This window comes from Oncorhynchus keta, chromosome 37 (assembly GCF_023373465.1).
Source record: "Oncorhynchus keta strain PuntledgeMale-10-30-2019 chromosome 37, Oket_V2, whole genome shotgun sequence".
Taxonomy (NCBI): domain Eukaryota; kingdom Metazoa; phylum Chordata; class Actinopteri; order Salmoniformes; family Salmonidae; genus Oncorhynchus; species Oncorhynchus keta.
In genome coordinates, this window is record NC_068457.1 from 17001464 (window position 1) to 17028594 (window position 27131).

Consider the following 27131-nt stretch of genomic DNA (forward strand, 5'->3'; position numbering starts at 1 on the left):
AGAGGAGACTTGGTGGACATGTAGTTTATTCAGCCGAGGTGCCAACCTGTGATTTCAAAACGACACTACAACTACCACAATGCCCCACTCTACCCTTTGGACATTATGGCTGCGCACTGTTCATCAATGGTGTTTTTATTAACGTTTTTTCGTGTTTTCTCTTATTTAAAACAGAGGAATGTAGACAGAGTTTGGTTTCGAGTATAACTTTCCAAAAAAGCATCAGGATATTTCTGGAGTTAAAGCTCTATTTGCGTCAGGAACGCTGAAACACGTTTTGCTTGATAGCTAACGAGTCAGATAGCCAGGTAGGTCTGTCACCGGTCCGAATTTAGGTGTTGTAAACTCGGTTCACACTAAATTAACTCGTGTTGTAAAGGCAATGATTGTATAGCTTGTTTGTTAACCACTACAATAATTGCTTTTACTTAAGCACAATACGGGAACACACTATTTTTCTATTCATAGCTATGTTTACCCCTGTAAAGTCGTCTTATTTCAGAGTCAGTCCCACTACTATCAACAGAGAGCTAGGCAAGACCAAGATGAGATAGCAAGAGGAGTCATTGGTTAGCTAGCTACGCGATCGTGAACACAATTAGACATTCAATTCAGTCCCCAGAAGGTGCGTTTCACAGGAAAGAGAAACACAGACGCATGCCCAGCCATGTTTGGGAGTCTTTTCGAGGAAGAGGGGGAGGGATATTCTCTGGCTCCCTCCGGAGGTAGAGTTGTAAAGGGGGAAGGGGAGCCACCTCCACCCCGGGGAAGAGTGAACCTCAGTGGGATTAAAAACCAGGGAGGGACGTGCTACCTCAACTCCCTGCTCCAGACCCTGCTCTTCACCCCGGAGTTCAGAGGTGAGAGGTCAAGTCAGGTCACTTGGTGTTCTGTCTGTGGTTCATACTGTATTTGAAATTGTGTGTGTGTGTGTGTGTGTGTGTGTGTGTAGAGGAGCTGTTCAGTCTGGGTCCAAAGGAATTGGGCTGCCTGGAGGACAAAGACAAACCAGAGGCCAAGGTAAAGAACCAACCATGGGAGTGTGTGTGTTCCTCACTGTGTGCATGTCTTTATTTGTATTGGTGTGTTTGAGTAGTACATTAACTCTGTCTCTCAGGTCAGGGTTATTCCATTGGAGCTCCAGAGGCTGTTTGCTCGTCTACTCTTGGTGGACCAACAGAGTGCCTCTACTACTGATCTCACTGACAGCTTCGGATGGAACAACAGCGAGGTAGTGTGTGTGAACATGAGCATGTGAACGAGTGTGTGTGTGACGCAGGGACTAAACTAGAGAATGAGGCTTGCTTTATATAATGCTACATCGCTTTCTCCTACAGTATTTTGCTTACCACTCTGTCTCATCTCTCTCCCGTAGGAGAGCAGGCAACATGATGTGCAGGAGTTGAACAGGATTCTGTTCAGTGCCCTAGAGCACTCCCTAGTGGACACCAGCGGCAGTGCGTTCATCCAGCGCCTCTACCATGGTACCACTGTCAACAGCATTCTCTGCAAAGAGTGTGGCAACATCAGCCAGAGACAGGTTTTTATTTATTTAACCTTTATTGAACTAGGCAAGTCAGTTCAGGACAAATTATTATTCATAATGATGGCCTACCAAAAGGCAAAAAAAAGGTCTCCTGCGGGGACGGGGGATTAAAAATATAGGACAAAACACACATCACAACAAAAGAGACAACACTACATAAAGAGAGCCCTAAGAAAACAACAGCATGGCAGCAGCACATGACAACATGGCATGGTAGCAACACATGCCAACAACATGATAGCAACACAACATGGCAGCAGCACGACGTGGTAGCAACACACAACAGGGTACAAACATTATTGGGCACAGACAACAGCACAAAGGGAAAGAAGGTAGAGACAACAATACATCACACAAAGCAGCCACAACTATCAGTAAGAGTGTCCATGATTGAGTCATTGAATGAAGAGATTGAGATAACACGGGTACATGTGTTTATCTGTACCTGCGCGTATCTTTGTGTTGCTTACACCTCATTCTCTTGGCTCTCTTTTTCCCTCTCAGGAGGACTTCCTGGACTTGACGGTGTGTGTACGTGGTGTGTGTGGCCTGGAAGGGGCGCTCTGGGACATGTTTGTGGAAGAGGAGATGTTTGAAGGCAGTAACCTCTACCGCTGTGGCCAGTGTGACCAACTAGTCACTGCTGCTAAGGTTAGTAGGAGTATTGGCATGGATTTAAATTGTACTTGTTTATTCTAGAATTGGTACTGATTCCAGGACTCTCTCCCTTGCTCCCTCTTTCCCTCCCTCTCCTCTGTTCTCTCTCTCCCCCTCTCCCTCTGCAGTCTGCCAAGCTGAGGAAGCTCCCTCCCTTCCTGACAGTGTCTCTGTTGAGGTTTAACTTTGACTTTGCCAGGTGTGAGCGTTACAAGGAGACTGGTCGCTACACCTTCCCTCTCACCATCAACCTCAGGCCCTTCTGTGAACAGGTACTGGACAACCACACACATGGATCTGCATTGCTTCACTGCCACTTACTCTTGTTTTAACTAAGTCATGTAGAGTACATATAATGTCAAACCATTTAAGAACATGTTATGTCGCATTATAATGACTATGCTATGTCACCCTCTCTCCCAGACTGAAGACGAGGACTCGGAGTACTCCTATGAACTCTTCTCTGTCATCATCCATAAGGGAGGCTGTTATGGAGGCCATTACCACGTCTACATCAAAGACATGGACCACCTCGGCTTGTGGGAACCGCCGGTGAGAGAGCGCGGGAGGGGGGAGGAGAGAACAACAAATGCATATCAGACAATCGAGGCTTGGAGTATGTCACTAAATGTGCTAATAGCGAATTGTGTGTTTGTGTGTCTTTTGTATTTTCGCGCATGCGTTTGTATCAGGAGGAGGATACCAAACCCAAGGTTCAGAAGAAGGAAGTGAGAGTGTATCCTGAGCTGGAGAAAGACGACCCTCTATCTGTACTCTCTTCCATAATAGCCCAGGTAACGCAAAGCATGCTGGTTCAACCCAATGGAACGGGAGCACCACGGGCCACATCATCAGTAGGTCCAGTGACTGTATCTGATCTTAATGTGGTGTTGTTCCCCTCCTGGCCTGTAGGAGGAGAGCAGGAGCGTGCTGCTGGACCAGCTGGGTCAGAGACTGATGGACAAGATCGGTTCTTCTTGGAGCAAGAAGTACAGGAAACTCCACGGCCCCATAGGCAAGGTAGGACATGACTGATGGGCGTCCCCCAAGAGCTCCACAATGCCACATAAACACTTCGCTTTCCTTATCTCCTCTACATCGTTCTACATGTTATCCTTCCACTCATCTCCCTCTCCCTCTCGCCTCCTCTCTCCCTCTGCAGTTCCTCCAGAACCACAGTGATGTGTTTGTGTTGGTCAATAATGGCACTTGGGTGGCCCTGAAAGCCAACCCCCCTAGCCCGGTGACCCAGCCCTCCAGCCCAGCCCACCTAACCCCTGGCTCTAGCTCTACCCCAGACCCAGTCCACAATAACACAGCCAACCACCTACCAGAACCAGGACTGGAGACAGAACCGAAGACGGCACCAGAACCACAGGTACACTAGTTAGACCTCTCATGGTTCTGCTTTAATGATGGTGTGTCTGCTATGTTGATGCTGCAATTGGTTATGTTTAAATCTTTTTTCTCTCTCTCGCTCTCAATCTCCATTTATCCATGCATCTTTCTTCCTCTCTCCATCTCTCCACAGGGCAGCCACTGGTTTGATCTGAATGACTCCACAGTGACGTCGATCCACGAGAGAGACGTAGAGAAAATGTACCAGGGAAAGGAGAGTGCCTACATGCTGTTCTATAGGAAGACACTGCTACGCAGGCCTTCTGGAGGTACGTGGGTGTTTGTGTGTGGGTGTGTGTTTGTGTGTGGGAGAGAGGCGTAAGAAGGAAAGGGAGGGAGAGAGTGAGTGAGTGAGCGCAAGGAAAGGAGAGCCACATCCAAACTTGATGCGAGTGGGAGAGGAAGAGAGATGGTGAAGGAGAGACATGAAAACGTACACAGTCTTTCAAATGAGATTTTCCCCCTGGCAGCCCTCAGGAATCCTGGGTATCAGGTTCCCCCTCACCTCTTAGAGATGGCTGAAGAGGAGAACAGAAGACTACAACAGAGACGGTACTCACGTGTACACACACACACACACACACACACACACACACACACACACACACACACACACACACACACACACACACACACACACACACACACACACACACACACACAAACGAAGACTGTATTTTGCAATGTTTTGCGGCTATCTGTGTGTGTGTACTCTGCTATAGGGAGGCGTTTGAGGCCAGCAATAACAGTGTTGAGCTGCGTCTCCACCTAGCGCCACACTATAGGTTGGAAAACGGAGCTCTTAAGCCAATCAGCATAGAGCAGAAAGAGGCCACCAACCTCACCTTCGACCGCTGCAGGACCGTAGGAGACCTGCGAATGATCATCTACCAGGTGACGTCATCCCTCCGACTCATTAACGCACTTCCTTAATGCCGCCATGGCACTGAGCAAAAAGCTCAAACCTGTGTGTGTGTGTTCAGAAGCAGGATTTCTGGGAGGGGGATATGGCTCTGACTGTGGCCAGAAGTCTGCCAGCCGGCCTTCACCTCTACAACACTCTCACAGGTGAGACATGCACACACACACTTAAACATGCACACATTTGCAGCATGTCCATTCAGTGAGAGTTGATTCTGAACTTTAGTATGTGTGTGTTTCAGATGACGAGGTGTCTCTTTACAGTGCAGGCATCTTGTCCGGCACTGATCTATTTGTGTGGAACGGCAGAGAGGTGAGGAGACACTCAAATCAACACAATCCACCATTGTACATACTGCTACTGGATGTCCTAAAACCAAAACTGCTGTCGGGTCATATCATATCCCCTTTATTTCCTCAGGTTTGTGGGGCGACTGTCCAAACAGGAGCCGAGTGGGAACCAGTGTTGCTGACCGTGGTTCGCCCCTCTCTGGGAGAAGAAGAGGAGGGGGAGGGAGAAGGAGTGGGAGAGGAAGGAGGCTCGGGGCTGACGAAGCAGTCGAGGGGTTTCGCTGGGAGGGTGACTCTAGGAGAGGTGAGGGAGGCATTAGGGGAGCCACAGGAGAGCCTCCTGTGTCAGGAGAAGAGGGGAGGGGAGGGAGGGGGGGCCAGCGGGTGGAGGGTATTCCCTCCTGGAGACATGCAGAGGACCCTGAAGGAGCTGGCCTTGAAGGATGGAGACGCACTGCTGGTGCTGGAGCCACAGACACAGGACAGCAGGTAGGCAGCGTGGTGTGTGCGCGCGGCATTGTGTCAGTCTGTGTAAGTGACTGACAGATATGAGGTGTGGTTGGTGTGTTTGCTATGGCTGTGTGTGTAATGTCTCTCTCTCCCAGTGTGTTCAGTGTGAGTGGTGATATGGTAACCGTGACAACACCATCAGACTGTCGCTGGCTTCTGGTGGAATACCGACCAGAGAGAAGAAGAAGAGGAGGGGGGGAGGAAGAGGAGGAGAGGATGAGGGCAAAGGTCCCTGCCTCTGGAAACATGGTGAGCTAGCAAGTGTGTGGGTGCGTGTGGCGGTGGTATGTGTGTTTAGTATGTTAATGTGTGTGTTCAGTATGTTAATGTGTGTGTTTAGTATGTTAATGTGTGTGTTTAGTATGTTAATGTGTGTGTTTAGTATGTTAATGTGTGTGTTTAGTATGTTAATGTGTGTGTGTTCTTTTCTAGCTCCTATGTGAGGTGAAACAGAGGGCCATAGCAGAGCTGCAGCTACAGGAGCATCTAGCAGGTCAAATACTGTTACTGTTACCACTCCTACTAGCAGCAGCTATAGGTCAGATACTGATACCACTCCTACTAGCAGCAGCTATAGGTCAGATACTGATACCACTCCTACTAGCAGCAGCTATAGGTCAGATACTGTTACCACTCCTAATAGCAACAGCTATAGGTCAGATAATGTTACCACTCCTAATAGCAACAGCTATAGGTCAGATAATGTTACCACTCCTAATAGCAGCAGCTATAGGTCAGATACTGTTACCACTCCTAATAGCAGCAGCTATAGGTCAGATACTGTTACCACTCCTAATAGCAGCAGCTATAGGTCAGATACTGTTACCACTCCTAATAGCAGCAGCTATAGGTCAGATACTGTTACCACTCCTAATAGCAGCAGCTATAGGTCAGATACTGTTACCACTCCTAATAGCAGCAGCTATAGGTCAGATAATGTTACCACTCCTAATAGCAGCAGCTATAGGTCAGATACTGTTACCACTCCTAATAGCAGCAGCTATAGGTCAGATACTGTTACCACTCCTAATAGCAGCAGCTATAGGTCAGATACTGTTACCACTCCTAATAGCAGCAGCTATAGGTCAGATAATGTTACCACTCCTAATAGCAGCAGCTATAGGTCAGATACTGTTACCACTCCTAATAGCAGCAGCTATAGGTCAGATACTGTTACCACTCCTAATAGCAGCAGCTATAGGTCAGATAATGTTACCACTCCTAATAGCAGCAGCTATAGGTCAGATACTGTTACCACTCCTAATAGCAGCAGCTATAGGTCAGATACTGATACCACTCCTAATATCATCAGCTATAAGTCAGGTACTGTTACTGTTACCACTCCTAATATCATCAGCTATAGTTAAGGTACTGTTACTGTTACCACTCCTAATATCATCAGCTATAGTTAAGGTACTGTTACTGTTACCACTCCTAATATCATCAGCTATAGTTAAGGTACTGTTACTGTTACCACTCCTAATATCATCAGCTATAGTTAAGGTACTGTTACCACTCCTAATATCATCAGCTATAGTTAAGGTACTGTTACCGCTCCTAATATCATCAGCTATAGTTAAGGTACTGTTACCGCTCCTAATATCATCAGCTATAGGTCAGATACTGTTACCGCTCCTAATATCATCAGCTATAGGTCAGGTACTGTTACTATTACCACTCCTACTAGCAGCAGCTATAGGTCAGATACTGATACCAATCCTACTAGCAGCAGCTATAGGTCAGATACTGTTACCACTCCTAATAGCAGCAGCTATAGGTCAGATACTGATACTGTTACTGTTACCACTCCCTACCATTACCATTACTGGTTCACCAACTTCTTCTCTGATAGAGTTCAGTGTGTCAAATCGGAGGGCCTGTTGTCCGGGTCTCTGGCAGTCTCTATGGGGGTGCCACAGGGTTCAATTCTTGGGCCGACTCTCTTCTCTGTATACATCAATGATGTCGCTCTTGCTGCTGGTGAGTCTCTGATCCACCTCTACGTAGACGACACCATTCTGTATACTTCTTGCCCTTCTTTGGACACTGTTAACAACCCTCCAGACGAGTTTCAATGCCATACAACTCTCCTTCAGTGGCCTCCAACTGCTCTTAAATACAAGTAAAACTAAATGCATGCTGTTCAACCGATCGCTGCCCGCACCTGCCCGCCCGTCCAACATCACTACTCTGGACGGTTCTGACTTAGAATATGTGGACAACTACAAATACCTGGGTGTCTGGTTAGACTGTAAACTCTCCTTCCAGACTCACATCAAACATCTCCAATCCAAAGTTAAATCTAGAATTGGCTTCCTATTTCACAACAAAGCATCCTTCACTCATGCTGCCAAACATACCCTCGAAAAACTGACCATCCTACCGATCCTCAACTTCGGTGATGTCATCTATAAAATAGCCTCCAACACTCTACTCAACAAATTTGCTGCAGTCTATCACAGTGCCATCCATTTTGTCACCAAAGCCCCATATACTACCCACCACTGCGACCTGTACTCTCTCGTTGCCTGGCCCTCGCTTCATACTCGTCGCCAAACCCACTGGTTCCAGGTCATCTACAAGACCCTGCTAGGTAAAGTTCCCCCTTATCTCAGCTCGCTGGTCACCATAGCAGCACCCACCTGTAGCACGTGCTCCAGTAGGTATATCTCTCTGGTCACCCCCAAAGCCAATTTTCCTATTCCTCCTCTCCTTCCAGTTCTCTGCTGCCAATGACTGGAACGAACTACAAAAATCTCTGAAACTGGAAACACTTATCTCCCTCACTAGCTTTAAGCACCAGCTGTCAGTGCAGTTTACAGATTCCTGCACCTGTACTTAGCCCAAACAACTACCTCTCCCCCTACTGTATTTATTTATTTAGCTCCTTTGCACCCCATTATTTCTACTTTGCACATTCTTCCACTGCAAATCTACCATTCCAGTGTTTTACTTGCTATATTGTATTTACTTCGCCAAGGCCTTTTTTGCCTTTACCTCCCTTATCTCACCTCATTTGCTCACATTGTATATAGACTTATTTTTCGACTGTATTAATGACTGTATGTTTGTTTTTACTCCATGTGTAACTCTGTGTTGTTGTATGTGTCGAACTGCTTTGCTTCATCTTGGCCAGGTCGCAATTGTAAATGAGAACTTGTTCTCAACTTGCCTACCTGGTTAAATAAAGGTGAAATAAAAAATACTGTTACTATTACCACTCCTAATATCATCAGCTATAGTTAAGGTACTGTTACTGTTACCACTCCTAATATCATCAGCTATAGGTCAGATACTGTTACCACTCCTAATATCATCAGCTATAGTTAAGTTACTGTTACTACTCCTAATATCATCAGCTACAGTTAAGTTACTGTTACCACTCCTAATATCATCAGCTATAGGTCAGATACTGTTACCACTCCTAATATCATCAGCTATAGTTAAGGTACTGTTACCACTCCTAATATCATCAGCTATAGTTAAGTTACTGTTACCACTCCTAATATCATCAGCTATAGTTAAGTTACTGTTACCACTCCTAATATCATCAGCTATAGTTAAGTTACTGTTACCACACCTAATATCATCAGCTATAGTTAAGTTACTGTTACCACTCCTAATATCATCAGCTATAGTTAAGTTACTGTTACCACTCCTAATATCATCAGCTATAGTTAAGTTACTGTTACTGTTACCACTCCTAATAGCAGTAGCTATAGTGAAGTTACTGTTACTGTTACCACTCCTAATATCATCAGCTATAGTTAAGTTACTGTTACTGTTACCACTCCTAATAGCAGTAGCTATAGTGAAGTTACTGTTACTATTACCACTCCTAATATCATCAGCTATAGTGAAGTTACTGTTACTATTACCACTCCTAATATCATCAGCTATAGTTAAGGTACTGTTACTACTCCTAATATCATCAGCTATAGTTAAGATACTGTTACCACTCCTAATATCATCAGCTATAGTTAAGTTACTGTTACTACTCCTAATATCATCAGCTATAGTTAAGTTACTGTTACTGTTACCACTCCTAATAGCAGTAGCTATAGGTCAGATACTGTTACCACTCCTAATATCATCAGCTATAGTTCAGTTACTGTTACCACACCTAATATCATCAGCTATAGTTAAGGTACAGTTACCACTCCTAATATCATCAGCTATAGTTAAGTTACTGTTACTGTTACCACTCCTAATATCATCAGCTATAGTTAAGGTACTGTTACCACTCCTAATATCATCAGCTATAGTTAAGGTACTGTTACTGTTACCACTCCTAATATCATCAGCTATAGTTAAGGTACTGTTACTGTTACCACTCCTAATATCATCAGCTATAGTTAAGGTACTGTTACTGTTACCACTCCTAATATCATCAGCTATAGTTAAGGTACTGTTACCACTCCTAATATCATCAGCTATAGTTAAGGTACTGTTACCACTCCTAATATCATCAGCTATAGTTAAGGTACTGTTACTATTACCACTCCTAATATCATCAGCTACAGGTCAGGTACTGTTACTATTACCACTCCTAATATCATCAGCTATAGTTAAGGTACTGTTACTATTACCACTCCTAATATCATCAGCTACAGGTCAGGTACTGTTACCACTCCTAATATCATCAACTATAGTTAAGGTACTGTTACTATTACCACTCCTAATATCATCAGCTATAGTTAAGGTACTGTTACTACTCCTAATATCATCAGCTATAGTTAAGGTACTGTTACCACTCCTAATATCATCAGCTATAGTTAAGGTACTGTTACTGTTACCACTCCTAATATCATCAGCTATAGGTCAGATACTATTACCACTCCTAATATCATCAGCTATAGTTAAGGTACTGTTACCACTCCTAATATCATCAGCTATAGTTAAGGTACTGTTACTGTTACCACTCCTAATATCATCAGCTATAGTTAAGGTACTGTTACTGTTACCACTCCTAATATCATCAGCTATAGTTAAGGTACTGTTACCACTCCTAATATCATCAGCTATAGTTAAGGTACTGTTACCACTCCTAATATCATCAGCTATAGTTAAGGTACTGTTACCACTCCTAATATCATCAGCTATAGTTAAGGTACTGTTACTATTACCACTCCTAATATCATCAGCTACAGGTCAGGTACTGTTACTATTACCACTCCTAATATCATCAGCTATAGTTAAGGTACTGTTACTATTACCACTCCTAATATCATCAGCTACAGGTCAGGTACTGTTACCACTCCTAATATCATCAACTATAGTTAAGGTACTGTTACTATTACCACTCCTAATATCATCAGCTATAGTTAAGGTACTGTTACTACTCCTAATATCATCAGCTATAGTTAAGGTACTGTTACTACTCCTAATATCATCAGCTATAGTTAAGGTACTGTTACTATTACCACTCCTACTATCATCAGCTATAGTTAAGGTACTGTTACTGTTACCACTCCTAATATCATCAGCTATAGTTAAGGTACTGTTACTATTACCACTCCTAATATCAGCAGCTATAGTTAAGGTACTGTTACTATTACCACTCCTAATATCATCAGCTATAGTTAAGGTACTGTTACTACTCCTAATATCATCAGCTATAGTTCAGGTACTGTTACTATTACCACTCCTAATATCATCAGCTATAGTTAAGGTACTGTTACTACTCCTAATATCATCAGCTATAGTTCAGGTACTGTTACTATTACCACTCCTAATATCATCAGCTATAGGTCAGATACTGTTACCACTCCTAATATCATCAGCTATGGGTCAGATACTGTTTCCACTCCTAATATCAGCAGCTATAGTTAAGGTACTGTTACTACTCCTAATATCATCAGCTATAGTTCAGGTACTGTTACTATTACCACTCCTAATATCATCAGCTATAGTTAAGGTACTGTTACCACTCCTAATATCATCAGCTATAGTTAAGGTACTGTTACTGTTACCACTCCTAATATCATCAGCTATGGGTCAGATACTGTTTCCACTCCTAATATCATCAGCTATAGTTAAGGTACTGTTACTGTTACCACTCCTAATATCATCAGCTATAGTTAAGGTACTGTTACTGTTACCACTCCTAATATCATCAGCTATAGGTCAGATACTGTTACCACTCCTAATATCATCAGCTATAGTTAAGTTACTGTTACTACTCCTAATATCATCAGCTACAGTTAAGTTACTGTTACCACTCCTAATATCATCAGCTATAGGTCAGATACTGTTACCACTCCTAATATCATCAGCTATAGTTAAGGTACTGTTACCACTCCTAATATCATCAGCTATAGTTAAGTTACTGTTACCACTCCTAATATCATCAGCTATAGTTAAGTTACTGTTACCACTCCTAATATCATCAGCTATAGTTAAGTTACTGTTACCACACCTAATATCATCAGCTATAGTTAAGTTACTGTTACCACTCCTAATATCATCAGCTATAGTTAAGTTACTGTTACCACTCCTAATATCATCAGCTATAGTTAAGTTACTGTTACTGTTACCACTCCTAATAGCAGTAGCTATAGTGAAGTTACTGTTACTCTTACCACTCCTAATATCATCAGCTATAGTTAAGTTACTGTTACTGTTACCACTCCTAATAGCAGTAGCTATAGTGAAGTTACTGTTACTATTACCACTCCTAATATCATCAGCTATAGTGAAGTTACTGTTACTATTACCACTCCTAATATCATCAGCTATAGTTAAGGTACTGTTACTACTCCTAATATCATCAGCTATAGTTAAGATACTGTTACCACTCCTAATATCATCAGCTATAGTTAAGTTACTGTTACTACTCCTAATATCATCAGCTATAGTTAAGTTACTGTTACTGTTACCACTCCTAATAGCAGTAGCTATAGGTCAGATACTGTTACCACTCTAATATCATCAGCTATAGTTCAGTTACTGTTACCACACCTAATATCATCAGCTATAGTTAAGGTACAGTTACCACTCCTAATATCATCAGCTATAGTTAAGTTACTGTTACTGTTACCACTCCTAATATCATCAGCTATAGTTAAGGTACTGTTACCACTCTAATATCATCAGCTATAGTTAAGGTACTGTTACTGTTACCACTCCTAATATCATCAGCTATAGTTAAGGTACTGTTACTGTTACCACTCCTAATATCATCAGCTATAGTTAAGGTACTGTTACTGTTACCACTCTAATATCATCAGCTATAGTTAAGGTACTGTTACCACTCCTAATATCATCAGCTATAGTTAAGGTACTGTTACCACTCCTAATATCATCAGCTATAGTTAAGGTACTGTTACTATTACCACTCTAATATCATCAGCTACAGGTCAGGTACTGTTACTATTACCACTCCTAATATCATCAGCTATAGTTAAGGTACTGTTACTATTACCACTCCTAATATCATCAGCTACAGGTCAGGTACTGTTACCACTCCTAATATCATCAACTATAGTTAAGGTACTGTTACTATTACCACTCCTAATATCATCAGCTATAGTTAAGGTACTGTTACTACTCCTAATATCATCAGCTATAGTTAAGGTACTGTTACCACTCCTAATATCATCAGCTATAGTTAAGGTACTGTTACTGTTACCACTCCTAATATCATCAGCTATAGGTCAGATACTATTACCACTCCTAATATCATCAGCTATAGTTAAGGTACTGTTACCACTCCTAATATCATCAGCTATAGTTAAGGTACTGTTACTGTTACCACTCCTAATATCATCAGCTATAGTTAAGGTACTGTTACTGTTACCACTCCTAATATCATCAGCTATAGTTAAGGTACTGTTACCACTCCTAATATCATCAGCTATAGTTAAGGTACTGTTACCACTCCTAATATCATCAGCTATAGTTAAGGTACTGTTACCACTCCTAATATCATCAGCTATAGTTAAGGTACTGTTACTATTACCACTCCTAATATCATCAGCTACAGGTCAGGTACTGTTACTATTACCACTCCTAATATCATCAGCTATAGTTAAGGTACTGTTACTATTACCACTCCTAATATCATCAGCTACAGGTCAGGTACTGTTACCACTCCTAATATCATCAACTATAGTTAAGGTACTGTTACTATTACCACTCCTAATATCATCAGCTATAGTTAAGGTACTGTTACTACTCCTAATATCATCAGCTATAGTTAAGGTACTGTTACTACTCCTAATATCATCAGCTATAGTTAAGGTACTGTTACTATTACCACTCCTACTATCATCAGCTATAGTTAAGGTACTGTTACCACTCCTAATATCATCAGCTATAGTTAAGGTACTGTTACTATTACCACTCCTAATATCAGCAGCTATAGTTAAGGTACTGTTACTATTACCACTCCTAATATCATCAGCTATAGTTAAGGTACTGTTACTACTCCTAATATCATCAGCTATAGTTCAGGTACTGTTACTATTACCACTCCTAATATCATCAGCTATAGTTAAGGTACTGTTACTACTCCTAATATCATCAGCTATAGTTCAGGTACTGTTACTATTACCACTCCTAATATCATCAGCTATAGGTCAGATACTGTTACCACTCTAATATCATCAGCTATGGGTCAGATACTGTTTCCACTCCTAATATCAGCAGCTATAGTTAAGGTACTGTTACTACTCCTAATATCATCAGCTATAGTTCAGGTACTGTTACTATTACCACTCCTAATATCATCAGCTATAGTTAAGGTACTGTTACCACTCCTAATATCATCAGCTATAGTTAAGGTACTGTTACTGTTACCACTCCTAATATCATCAGCTATGGGTCAGATACTGTTTCCACTCCTAATATCATCAGCTATAGTTAAGGTACTGTTACTGTTACCACTCCTAATATCATCAGCTATAGTTAAGGTACTGTTACTGTTACCACTCCTAATATCATCAGCTATAGTTAAGGTACTGTTACTGTTACCACTCCTAATATCATCAGCTATAGGTCAGATACTGTTACCACTCCTAATATCATCAGCTATAGTTAAGGTACTGTTACCACTCCTAATATCATCAGCTATAGTTAAGGTACTGTTACTGTTACCACTCCTAATATCATCAGCTATAGTTAAGTTACTGTTACCACTCCTAATATCATCAGCTATGGGTCAGATACTGTTTCCACTCCTAATATCATCAGCTATAGTTAAGGTACTGTTACCACTCCTAATATCATCAGCTATAGTTAAGGTACTGTTACCACTCCTAATATCATCAGCTATAGGTCAGATACTGTTACTGTTACTACTCCTAATATCATCAGCTATAGTTAAGGTACTGTTACTGTTACCACTCCTAATATCATCAGCTATAGTTAAGGTACTGTTACTACTCCTAATATCATCAGCTATAGTTAAGTTACTGTTACCACTCCTAATATCATCAGCTATGGGTCAGATACTGTTTCCACTCCTAATGTCATCAGCTATAGTTAAGGTACTGTTACTGTTACCACTCCTAATATCATCAGCTATAGTTAAGGTACTGTTACCACTCCTAATATCATCAGCTATAGTTAAGGTACTGTTACTGTTACCACTCCTAATATCATCAGCTATAGTTAAGGTACTGTTACCACTCCTAATATCATCAGCTATAGTTAAGGTACTGTTACCACTCCTAATATCATCAGCTATAGTTAAGGTACTGTTACTGTTACCACTCCTACTATCATCAGCTATAGTTAAGGTACTGTTACCACTCCTAATATCATCAGCTATAGTTAAGGTACTGTTACCACTCCTAATATCATCAGCTATAGTTAAGGTACTGTTACTGTTACCACTCCTACTATCATCAGCTATAGTTAAGGTACTGTTACCACTCCTAATATCATCAGCTATAGTTAAGGTACTGTTACTGTTACCACTCCTAATAGCAGCAGCTTTAGTTAAGGTACTGTTACCACTCCTAATATCATCAGCTATAGTTAAGGTACTGTTACTGTTACCACTCCTAATATCATCAGCTATAGTTAAGGTACTGTTACTGTTACCACTCCTAATATCATCAGCTATAGTTAAGGTACTGTTACTGTTACCACTCCTAATAGCAGCAGCTATAGTTAAGGTACTGTTACCACTCCTAATATCATCAGCTATAGTTAAGGTACTGTTACTGTTACCACTCCTAATACAGCCAGTATTATTATGGTAGATATGTGTTTGTTGTCTCTTCACTGGTGTGTGTATCTCTGTCCAGGTGTGGCATGCTGTCTGAGGCAGGTGGACCGTACAGGGAAACTCCTGCCCCCAGGTACTGTAACACCCAATGACGCTCACACATAAACACATCTAACTCTTACTTCGTCCTAATTGTATGTATGTATTGATGCAGGGCTCGACATACTATTACCACTCCTAATATCATCAGCTATAGTTAAGGTACTATTACCACTCCTAATATCATCAGCTATAGTTAAGGTACTGTTACCACTCCTAATATCATCAGCTATAGTTAAGGTACTGTTACTATTACCACTCCTAATATCATCAGCTATAGTTAAGGTACTGTTACCACTCCTAATATCATCAGCTATAGTTAAGGTACTGTTACCACTCCTAATATCATCAGCTATAGTTAAGTTACGGTTACCGTTACCACTCCTAATACCATCAGCTATAGTTAAGGTACTGTTACCACTCCTAATATCATCAGCTATAGTTAAGGTACTGTTACCACTCCTAATATCATCAGCTATAGTTAAGTTACTGTTACCACTCCTAATATCATCAGCTATAGTTAAGGTACTGTTACCACTCCTACTATCATCAGCTATAGTTAAGGTACTGTTACCACTCCTAATATCATCAGCTATAGTTAAGGTACTGTTACCACTCCTACTATCATCAGCTATAGTTAAGGTACTGTTACCACTCCTACTATCATCAGCTATAGTTAAGGTACTGTTACCACTCCTAATATCATCAGCTATAGTTAAGTTACTGTTACTGTTACCACTCCTAATATCATGAGCTATAGTTAAGTTACTGTTACCACTCCTACTATCATCAGCTATAGTTAAGTTACTGTTACCTCTCCTAATATCATCAGCTATAGTTAATGTACTGTTACCGCTCCTAATATCATCAGCTATAGTTAAGTTACTGTTACCGCTCCTAATATCATCAGCTATAGTTAAGGTACTGTTACCACTCCTAATATCATCAGCTATAGTTAAGGTACTGTTACCACTCCTAATATCATCAGCTATAGTTAAGGTACTGTTACCACTCCTAATATCATCAGCTATAGTTAAGGTACTGTTACCACTCCTAATATCATCAGCTATAGTTAAGGTACTGTTACCACTCCTAATATCATCAGCTATAGTTAAGGTACTGTTACTGTTACCACTCCTAATATCATCAGCTATAGTTAAGGTACTGTTACCACTCCTAATATCATCAGCTATAGTTAAGGTACTGTTACTGTTACCACTCCTAATATCATCAGCTATAGTTAAGGTACTGTTACTACTCCTAATATCATCGGCTATAGTTAAGTTACTGTTACCGTTACCACTCCTAATATCATCAGCTATAGTTAAGGTACTGTTACTGTTACCACTCCTAATATCATCAGCTATAGTTAAGGTACTGTTACCGTTACCACTCCTAATATCATCAGCTATAGTTAAGGTACTGTTACTGTTACCACTCCTAATATCATCAGCTATAGTTAAGGTACCGTTACCACTCCTAATATCATCAGCTATAGTTAAGGTACTGTTACTATTACCACTCCTAATATCATCAGCTATAGTTAAGGTACTGTTACTGTTACCACTCCTAATATCATCAGCTATAGTTAAGGTACTGTTACCACTCCTAATATCATCAGCTATAGTTAAGGTACTGTTACCACTCCTAATATCATCAGCTATAGTTAAGGTACTGTTACCACTCCTAATATCATCAGCTATAGTTAAGGTACTGTTACCACTCCTAATATCATCAGCTATAGTTAAGGTACTGTTACTGTTACCACTCCTAATATCATCAGCTATAGTTAAGGTACTGTTACCACTCCTAATATCATCAGCTATAGTTAAGGTACTGTTACTGTTACCACTCCTAATATCATCAGCTATAGTTAAGGTACTGTTACTACTCCTAATATCATCGGCTATAGTTAAGTTACTGTTACCGTTACCACTCCTAATATCATCAGCTATAGTTAAGGTACTGTTACTGTTACCACTCCTAATATCATCAGCTATAGTTAAGGTACCGTTACCACTCCTAATATCATCAGCTATAGTTAAGGTACTGTTACTATTACCACTCCTAATATCATCAGCTATAGTTAAGGTACTGTTACCACTCCTAATATCATCAGCTATAGTTAAGGTACTGTTACCACTCCTAATATCATCAGCTATAGTTAAGGTACTGTTACCACTCCTAATATCATCAGCTATAGTTAAGGTACTGTTACCACTCCTAATATCATCAGCTATAGTTAAGGTACTGTTACCACTCCTAATATCATCAGCTATAGTTAAGGTACTGTTACCACTCCTAATATCATCAGCTATAGTTAAGGTACTGTTACCACTCCTAATATCATCAGCTATAGTTAAGGTACTGTTACCACTCCTAATATCATCAGCTATAGTTAAGGTAAGGGCTCGACATACAGGGCTGCCTGCTGGCCCGGGTAGGTTTTGGAAGCCCTACAGGCCAGTCAAACCTCCACGTCACTGCCCCCCAAAAAAAAAAAAAAAAATATTGTAATAATTCTATTTTCAATCTAGGTTATACGTATAATTGTTGAAAAAAACAACAACATTCCCAAAGCTGTTAGTTCTTTATGCAGATTATCACACGCTCACTGACTAGTTCATCTGTCGGGCAGCAAGAAAGAGCAGCTCGCCACTGGTTGTTGTGTGGAGCTGCACACAGAAGAAGGACAGTAGTAGGGTTGTTGGTAGGGTATGAAGGAAATATGTTTCAACTTAGCATTTACTGGTAGATATTATAAGGCAACAATGGGAATGAAACACAGGTATTTAAGATGTTTGGCCAAAGTCTTGGTTAAATCTTTGCAATGCACAGTTTTGTCATCATGCTCTGTTTGAATGAAAGTTTCTCAAGGCTTTCCATAACCTTCCCAGTTAAATGTTGACTACACAGGAGGCCTACCTGGCACAATTATTTCAGGAAGGTTTGTATAAATAGGGTGGGCATTTGTTTTGCAAACTCTGCCATCACATGTATATTGTAGGCTCCATGGTACAGTAGCTCTACACCGCTAGACAAACACAATGGTCTCTTGCAAGGTAAGCAATTTAATTTTAAAAAACATTTGGGATTTTTCCCAGATCTTAAGTGGTCTACCGATGTGGTTTAAGCATTGTTGAGGACTTAAAATATTCAATTTTTGTTGTTTTTCTATAAATAAATAAGAGTGATTTTGATAGTGAAAACCTGAGAACTCGGAAACTGGGAAAAATGTGGCTAAAGATAAAACAGATTTTATTGGCCCTACAACGGTAGCCTGCTGACTGTTCAAAATCGCAACAATAACAACACCCTTTTTGAGATTGCGAGATGTTTTATTTTTCCATCCAATCAATTTAAATGTGATATTGTCAAGTAAATTGTAATTATTTGTGTATGGAGGGTAGGTTATTATGGGCTAGCTTGCTCAGCCCGCAAACTAAAGATAAAATCACCTGATATAGATTTGGGGGGGGGCAGTAGCTTTCAGTTGGCAATGGCCCGGTGTGCCACTGGCAATTTACCTGAATGTATTTACCTGAACGTCAAGCCGTGTGTGTGTGTGTGTTGCCTCCCACAGTGTGTGAGGAGCTGAATGTTCGTGACGCTGGGGTTCGGCTGATGACCTCCCTGTCCCTCTGTCCTGGAATGGCCCCCAAAGACACACAGCTGTTCCTGTACTTCAGTGTGGGGACAGCATCCTCCTCTGGCTTGGAGGGGGAAATCATTGTAGAGCGGTCCAGCACAGTTAAACAGGTGGGGAATGACTGCTGGTCTGCTGGTCAGTCTATATATCTGCCTGCCTGCCTGTGTCTGTCTCTCTGTCAGACAGTGTATCTGCTTCTCTGCTAATGAGTGCTAATCCTATCTATACATTCTATTGTAGTGTCTCAAGAAAATGTTGGAGTCAGCAAGACTTGAAGGTAAAACTATTGGATTATAAGAGTGTGTCCCTTCTCCCTTGTGTGCTTTTGTGTTAATGGTGTAGGGGTAATGGTGTAGGGGTAGGGGTAGCGGTGTAGGGGTAGCGGTGTAGGGGTAATGGTGTAGGGGTAGCGGTGTATGGGGTAATGTTGTAGGGGTAATGGTGTAGGGGTAGTGATGTAATGGTATGTGTGTTGTGTGTACAGGGGACGGGTGGCATCTAAGGAGGCTGAACTGGTGTGAGGAGGTGGGAGAGGCTTTGATGGATGAGGTGAGTAACCAGAATTATAAAACTGGTTGTTTGGATGCTGATTGGTTGATACAGGGAGTTATTCACGGCAATCCCCCAGGTAATGCCTGTTAACAGTTTAATTTGAATTCGCAATGCTCCTTCAGCGTCCCACAGCCCAGGCAGGCAATTAATAAGCTTGATCTCCCTGGGGAAAAAATGTGTCTCAACAGTTGAGGTTTGTCTAAAACATATATATTTTTTTATGAAAACCGGTTGTTCATCTTTTCTATATGCCGGCAATTGTTTTGTTAAAGCAATAAGGGCCCTCGAACCCAGGATTATCAGTGAATAACACCCTCCTAAGGGCTGTTTCCTCTGACCTCTGCTTCGCGTCAGGCTTAAGAACAGACCATAGTCGGGTGTTATTCTCACGATAATCCCTGGGTCCTAATAAATGATAGCTTCAGCGAAATCAGGAAGTGGGATACATTTTCCGCACTCTTTTTCACTAACTGCCACAATCTCTCTTGTTTCTTTCCCAGGAGGCGTCTCTCTCAGAGCTGAAGATGAGTCATGGAGACGCTCTGGTGATTACTGAGGGACGACTTCCTCCCAAGGTACACTCAACTTCCTGTTCTCTTTCAACCCCATTTACTCTCTACAGACATGTATTCCCTCTCTCACGTCCCCCTTTTCTCTCTCAGGGTTTTCTGAAGCTGTCAGTCTGGCTGTATGTGGAGCCGAGCTCTGTTGTCTCCATGGAAACAGAGGTCAACGGCATGGCCGCGGGGTCCACGGAGGGTCAGAGGTTGGAGGATATGACTACAGGTGAGACACACACACACACACACACACACACACACACACACACACACAGTATGAAACTAAGTCCACTGGTTAAAATGTGTGTGTGTTTAGTGGGCGGGGCCATGGTGGAGCTGAGGACTGTGGGACAGGTGGAGATCTCAGAGGAGGCTACACTGGAAGAGCTGAAGACTCAGGTAGTGTGTGTGTTGATACTTCTCCTTCCAGTCTGTGTCTGTCCATGCTGTGTGTGTTAATACTCTGTGTGTTAGGTGCTGACCCTGCCGGAGCTGCAGTATGTTTGTGTGCCCACTCCTGCGTTTCTGCGTGTGTGGCAGCTGGAGGGACAAAGACTAACCCGTATCCTCAGAGGACAACAACACACACTCAGGTACACACACACACTCCTCCCTCTCACTTCTGTCCATCTCCTCTCGTCCCTTTCTTTTTCTCAACAAGTATCTGTTCACAGGAAGTTGAAGTTGAGCAGTGGGGTGGAGTTTTGTGTGCAGCAGCTACTGAGAGAAGAGGATCTTGGGTAAGCCTGGGGTTATTCTACTCTCATTGGTCAGTTAAGCAGATACCGGAAGCATGATTTCTGGATCTGTTGTTATCCCTCCCTCCCTCCCTCCCTCTTTTCTTCCTCTCCCTCCATCTTATTGCCCCATTGCTCCCTCCCCCAGTCCCAAGGAGGTGTTGCTGCGTATCCAGATGGGGGTGCCAGGGGAGCGGGGTTACTACCCTCCAGAGGACCTGGTCTGGGATGCTTCTCGAGACCCTTCCCCCAGATCGCTACGCTCTGCCTTAGCCTCAACATACGGCCTCTCTCCTGACTCCCTGCTACTGGCCAAGCACCAGCCACACACACACACCTGGGAGACTTTCTCCAACTGGGTAAGAGATGTGGAGGGAGCCTGATGTTTTGTTGTCACTCTCCTGTGGTTTATTTTATGACTCTTCCTGGTGATTGTTATTGATGCGTGCACACAGAGCCAGCAGGTGTCCAAACGGAAGAAGAAGAAAAAGGCGGAGTCTCTGCTTGGAGCGCCTTTCCACCTTAAAGACGGTGACATCATCGGTGTCAAGGTAACAAATGCACCTCTGTGGTTCATCGAATTGGTTGCTTTCCAGCCTGCTCTGCTTTAATTGGACAAAACTTGCTTATTGAATGTGACATGGTTTTCTGATTGGATAATAGTTCGACAGTAACATGGTGTTTTTCTGATTGGACAGAACCTGTTGATTGACAATAACCGGGACTTTAGCACCCAACAGGATGAGCAGAGGTTGAGGGAAGAGAAGGAGCAACGCAGGAAAGGGTGGGGCTTCTTAAAATATCCAATGAGACTCAGGTCACAGTGTTGACACTGCTTTTCGTGTATGACATTAGCTTTAGAAGAAAGTGTATTTATAGTTAAAGTTAATATAAATACAAAAGTAAATGTCTACAGTTTACTTTGATACTATTTCCTCTTTACTCCTGTAGAGGGCAGGGTGTGGGGGCTGAAGTTGAGACCAACCGAGGGGTGGGACCAGAGAAGAAGATGGGGCCAATCAAGACCAGGAAGTCAGAGGTGGCCCTGTCAATTAACGTGGGGGTGTTCCGATAGCCTCGCCTTACACACACAAACACATGCGCACATACAGACTCTCACCGTGGCATCGCTCAACATAATGAAAAATCTTCGGGACGTGTTTGTGTGCCAAACATTTTTGATCATGTGTTCACACAGCATGACCCCCCATACATCTGCTATCTACTGCTAGTGTAGGTCTGGTGGTGGGATGACTTACTGGTTCGCTATACAGACCTCTGTCGACTCAGTGTCACAAGCTGCAGTCTCTGACTCTCCTTCCATCTCTCTGTCACTACACCTGGATCCCTTCTCCCCTCTACATGAGATCCAATAGAAACCAGTATTTCCACTCATAGTACTGGGTGTATTACATATATATTGGTATGTATTTACAGTATATGCTGACTAGTTTGCAATGGTACACACCACAGAGGTATAGATATGTACCAGTAGATTATAGATAATATATACACCTATATTTCTAATAAGAGTTAGTGGATTTATATCCATGCCTTAACATGGACGAGCCACAATTCAGCTCAGTCCAGAATAGTCTTCCCTACCTCATTTCTCTACCTCTCTGTTGCGCCCTCTCTCTCTCTTCCTTTCTTTCCCTCCTAACTTCATCTTCGCTTCGTGGTCTCACCCTCTCGCCATATTCTTGTCTCTGTATCCCATCATGCCTCTGTACCAGAGTTGATCACGTTAATCATACGATAATTATGTTTGTTCCATGTGCATGCGGTGGGTGTGTGTGGTCGGATTTCAGGGAGTTAAAATAATGAATGGATCATTTGACTAATACGTCATACATAACTTTTAGAAGTGACGGTTGGACAATGAATACGAGCGACTTTGTTTTGGATTATGAGATTATTTGGTTTCCTAACTAATCTGATGTTTTTATTTTTTCATTTGCTGTAATAACTTAAGTTAGTTTTGAGTACAGTTTGACTTCTACTTGTGGTGAGGGTCCTTGCCAAGATGCAAGGTTTGACAGATGTGTTTTGGATTAAATACAGAATAAAACTGATCAAGATGCATGTTTGCAAATCTTGTTTTATTTATTTTGAAGTCATGATGCATGTTTACATACCTTTATCATTTGCATATTCTCTGTAGCAGCCACGAATCATAGTAGGCCTACACATTTGAATTTACAACTTGTTGCCAGTACCAAGAAGCAAATTCTCCATAAAACCATCATATTTGGCTATACCAAAACAATGCTTATCAAACATGCTGAACAATTAATCAAATGGCCATCTGGACTATTTACATTGACTGACCCTCTTTCTTGAGCTACATTGTTGGTTAAGAGCTTGTAAGCATGTCACAGTAAGGTCTACATCTGTTGTATTCGGCGCTTGTGATAAATCCGATTTGATTTGACATAAATGATGTGGGTGTGTGTGAAACGGACCTGTCCTGGGTTAGGTGGTGACAGGGCCGTGGGAGACATTGCTTTCAGCATCATGTTGTGCATTATGATCTGATGCATTCTGCATCAACATCAGCTCCACCATGTCTAACACACACATACATGAAAATGAACATTATGCACACACACAAGTAGCTGCATTTGGCATTTGTGTGTGTGTTTACCTTTGATGCTCCCAGACTGTGGTGCATGGTTTGGCTGAGGAGGGGGCATCTTTTGTATGAAGGGCTGTTGCTGTGGTAACTGCTGTATGAAGGTAGTAGGCTGCTGGGGCAACTACAGACCAAGAGAGAAATGGCATCAGCTGTCTGTGTAAGAGAGAAATAGCATCAGCTGTCTGTGTAAGAGAGAAATGGCATCAGCTGTCTGTTTAAGAGAGAAATAGCATCAGCTGTCTGTAAGAGAGAAATGGCATCAGCTGTCTGTTTAAGAGAGAAATAGCATCAGCTGTCTGTGTAAGAGAGAAATAGCATCAGCTGTCTGTTTAAGAGAGAAATAGCATCAGCTGTCTGTGTAAGAGAGAAATGGCATCAACTGTCTAAGAGAGAAATAGCATCAGCTGTCTGTGTAAGAGAGAAATAGCATCAGCTGTCTGTAAGAGAGAAATAGCATCAGCTGTCTAAGAGAGAAATCGCATCAGCTGTCTAAGAGAGAAATCGCATCAGCTTTCTAAGAGAGAAATCGCATCAGCTGTCTGTGTAAGAGAGAAATAGCATCAGCTGTCTGTGTAAGAGAGAAATATCATCAGCTGTCTGTGTAAGAGAGAAATATCATCAGCTGTCTGTGTAAGAGAGAAATATCATCAGCTGTCTGTGTAAGAGAGAAATATCATCAGCTGTCTAAGAGAGAAATAGCATCAGCTGTCTTAAGAGAGAAATCGCATCAGCTGTCTAAGAGAGAAATAGCATCAGCTGTCTGTGTAAGAGAGAAATAGCATCAGCTGTCTGTGTAAGAGAGAAATAGCATCAGCTGTCTGTGTAAGAGAGAAATAGCATCAGCTGTCTAAGAGAGAAATAGCATCAGCTGTCTAAGAGCGAAATAGCATCAGCTGTCTAAGAGAGAAATAGCATCAGCTGTCTAAGAGCGAAATAGCATCAGCTGTCTAAGAGCGAAATAGCATCAGCTGTCTAAGAGCGAAATAGCATCAGCTGTCTAAGAGCGAAATAGCATCAGCTGTCTAAGAGAGAAATAGCATCAGCTGTCTGTGTAAGAGCGAAATAGCATCAGCTGTCTGTGTAAGAGAGAAATAGCATCAGCTGTCTGTGTAAGAGAGAAATAGCATCAGCTGTCTGTGTAAGAAAGAAATAGCATCAGCTGTCTGTGTAAGAGAGAAATGGCATCAGCTGTCTGTGTAAGAGAGAAATGGCATCAGCTGTCTGTGTAAGAGAGAAATAGCATCAGCTGTCTAAGAGAGAAATAGCATCAGCTGTCTGTGTAAGAGCGAAATAGCATCAGCTGTCTGTGTTAGAGAGAAATAGCATCAGCTGTCTAAGATCGAAATAGCATCAGCTGTCTAAAAGAGAAATAGCATCAGCTGTCTGTGTAAGAGAGAAATAGCATCAGCTGTCTAAGATGGAAATAGCATCAGCTGTCTGTAAGAGAGAAATAGCATCAGCTGTCTGTGTAAGAGAGAAATAGCATCAGCTGTCTGTGTAAGAGAGAAATAGCATCAGCTGTCTGTGTAAGAGAGAAATAGCATCAGCTGTCTGTGTAAGAGAGAAATAGCATCAGCTGTCTGTGTAAGAGAGAAATAGCATCAGCTGTCTAAGAGAGAAATAGCATCAGCTGTCTAAGAGAGAAATAGCATCAGCTGTCTAAGAGAGAAATAGCATCAGCTGTCTAAGAGAGAAATAGCATCAGCTGTCTAAGAGAGAAATAGCATCAGCTGTCTAAGAGAGAAATAGCATCAGCTGTCTAAGAGAGAAATAGCATCAGCTGTCTAAGAGAGAAATAGCATCAGCTGTCTAAGAGAGAAATAGCATCAGCTGTCTAAGAGAGAAATAGCATCAGCTGTCTAAGAGAGAAACAGCATCAGCTGTCTAAGAGAGAAATCGCATCAGCTGTCTAAGAGCGAAATAGCATCAGCTGTCTGTGTAAGAGCGAAATAGCATCAGCTGTCTGTGTAAGAGAGAAATAGCATCAGCTGTCTGTGTAAGAGAGAAATAGCATCAGCTGTCTAAGAGAGAAATCGCATCAGCTGTCTAAGAGAGAAATCGCATCAGCTGTCTTAGAGCGAAATAGCATCAGCTGTCTGTGTAAGAGAGAAATAGCATCAGCTGTCTAAGATCGAAATAGCATCAGCTGTCTGTGTAAGAGAGAAATAGCATCAGCTGTCTGTGTGAGAGAAATAGCATCAGCTGTCTAAGAGAGAAATAGCATCAGAAACATCAGAAAACACAGTCACACAGAAAGGAACAATCAGAGGGTTTTCTCGTACTTCAACGCTTCATTACAATATTTATTTTCTAACATGTTGTAGTCTTACTGGTGGATGGGGCAGACTCTGCTCTGCTGTCCTTGTTGTCCCTCTCCTTCTCCAGTCGCTGTGGACATGAAGACAAGCAGGAGGGGAGGAGTCAGCAGTCAACAAGAGGCCATGTGCAGCCAGAACTCACAACATCAGAAAAGATTGCCTCTTTTACTACTTTTTGTTTCACTCATAAGTTAAAAACATGGCATTTTTGTCGATCAAAGTAAATGATCAGATGATTATTTGATATCCAAAACTTTAAAAACTCAATCAAATAATCAATGACCTTCTCCAGCAGCCTGAGTTTGAGTCGGGTCATCTGGTCAAGCATGAGATTAGTCATTCGGAGAGTACTGTATTCTCCACACTGTGAAGTTGTCCACACACACAATAAGTGACTGAGGGTCACCACTGTACACATCCCCACTCCCCCGTCCCCAATTTACCTGTAGCTCTTTAGCCGTATGTCCCACACCTTTCGATCAGCTTTCAGTCTCTACGCCAAACTGAGACCACTTACCTGGTTACTAAGGGACACAACTGTTTATGTCAACCAAGCCACGCCTACTGCTTGGTTACCTTTCCTGGTTTTGGTCTTGATCCTAGGTGATTGTTTACCATCTGAGCTGACACAAGCAGTCTATTTCTCTTGAACAACAACCCAGTCAGGTCATTAAAGAAATGTAAAAGCAAGGGTCAGTGAATTTGTTTGGGATAAGAATAGAAAGTAATATATGCAATCAACATACAGACTGGTAGAAGTTGGTATAAACTTGGTTGGTCATTTAATCATACCAAATTGGCACCCAAATAGGGTCTGGAATGAGAAGCTCTGGGCTGAAAATATATAAATTGAGTCTTTATTTTGGAGAGATTGGAGGCCTTCTCCTATCCAAAAAGTTGGACCTGGACCCAGGGACAAACTTAATCATTTGGAGGGCCCCACCCCTCCTCATTTAAAAAAAATATTTATAGTAAAGACATCATTTAACTGTAAAAATATATGACCTTTTAACCCCCTCGAGTCTATGGGCCCGGGGCTAGGTTTCTACTGAGCTAACATATGGAATTGTTTTAAGATGGT

At 41.9% G+C, this 27131-nt stretch overlaps 2 protein-coding genes and 1 long non-coding RNA gene across 9 annotated transcripts; 2 read left to right on the forward strand and 1 right to left on the reverse strand.

Annotated features, from left to right (window-relative positions):
• On the forward strand, positions 1–23179 carry LOC118370006 (ubiquitin carboxyl-terminal hydrolase 40-like). Its single transcript, XM_052499330.1, has 31 exons — positions 1–860; positions 953–1020; positions 1118–1231; positions 1376–1540; positions 2051–2197; positions 2332–2475; positions 2627–2755; positions 2896–2997; positions 3116–3223; positions 3366–3581; positions 3735–3870; positions 4072–4153; positions 4324–4495; positions 4585–4669; positions 4765–4835; positions 4944–5302; positions 5419–5572; positions 5756–5816; positions 15577–15630; positions 19180–19355; positions 19486–19522; positions 19730–19794; positions 20298–20372; positions 20460–20583; positions 20674–20756; positions 20832–20950; positions 21032–21097; positions 21243–21453; positions 21550–21645; positions 21793–21878; positions 22046–23179. Exons 1-31 carry the CDS (start codon positions 668–670, stop codon positions 22167–22169), a joined length of 3822 nt encoding a protein of 1273 aa, XP_052355290.1. The 5' UTR covers positions 1–667; the 3' UTR covers positions 22170–23179.
• On the forward strand, positions 5832–8365 carry LOC127916691 (uncharacterized). Of its 6 annotated transcripts, none has more exons than XM_052499332.1 (2): positions 5832–6407; positions 6447–8365. In XM_052499332.1, the coding sequence occupies exons 1-2, from the start codon at positions 5987–5989 to the stop codon at positions 7313–7315; spliced, it is 1290 nt and encodes a 429-aa protein (XP_052355292.1). In that variant the 5' UTR covers positions 5832–5986; the 3' UTR covers positions 7316–8365. The 6 variants fall into 6 exon arrangements, with proteins under 6 accessions (XP_052355292.1, XP_052355294.1, XP_052355291.1 ...); XM_052499334.1 differs by having other exon boundaries at positions 5832–6368; XM_052499331.1 differs by having other exon boundaries at positions 5832–6251; positions 6291–8365.
• Positions 23178–27082, reverse strand: LOC118375677 (uncharacterized). Of its 2 annotated transcripts, none has more exons than XR_004823873.2 (4): positions 26494–27082; positions 26063–26120; positions 23742–23853; positions 23178–23664 (listed from the first exon to the last, which is right to left on the reverse strand). It is a non-coding gene; the product is annotated as an uncharacterized LOC118375677 (long non-coding RNA). The 2 variants fall into 2 exon arrangements; XR_004823872.2 differs by having other exon boundaries at positions 23742–23885; positions 26494–27081.
• Between the last annotated feature and the right edge of the window lie 49 nt (positions 27083–27131).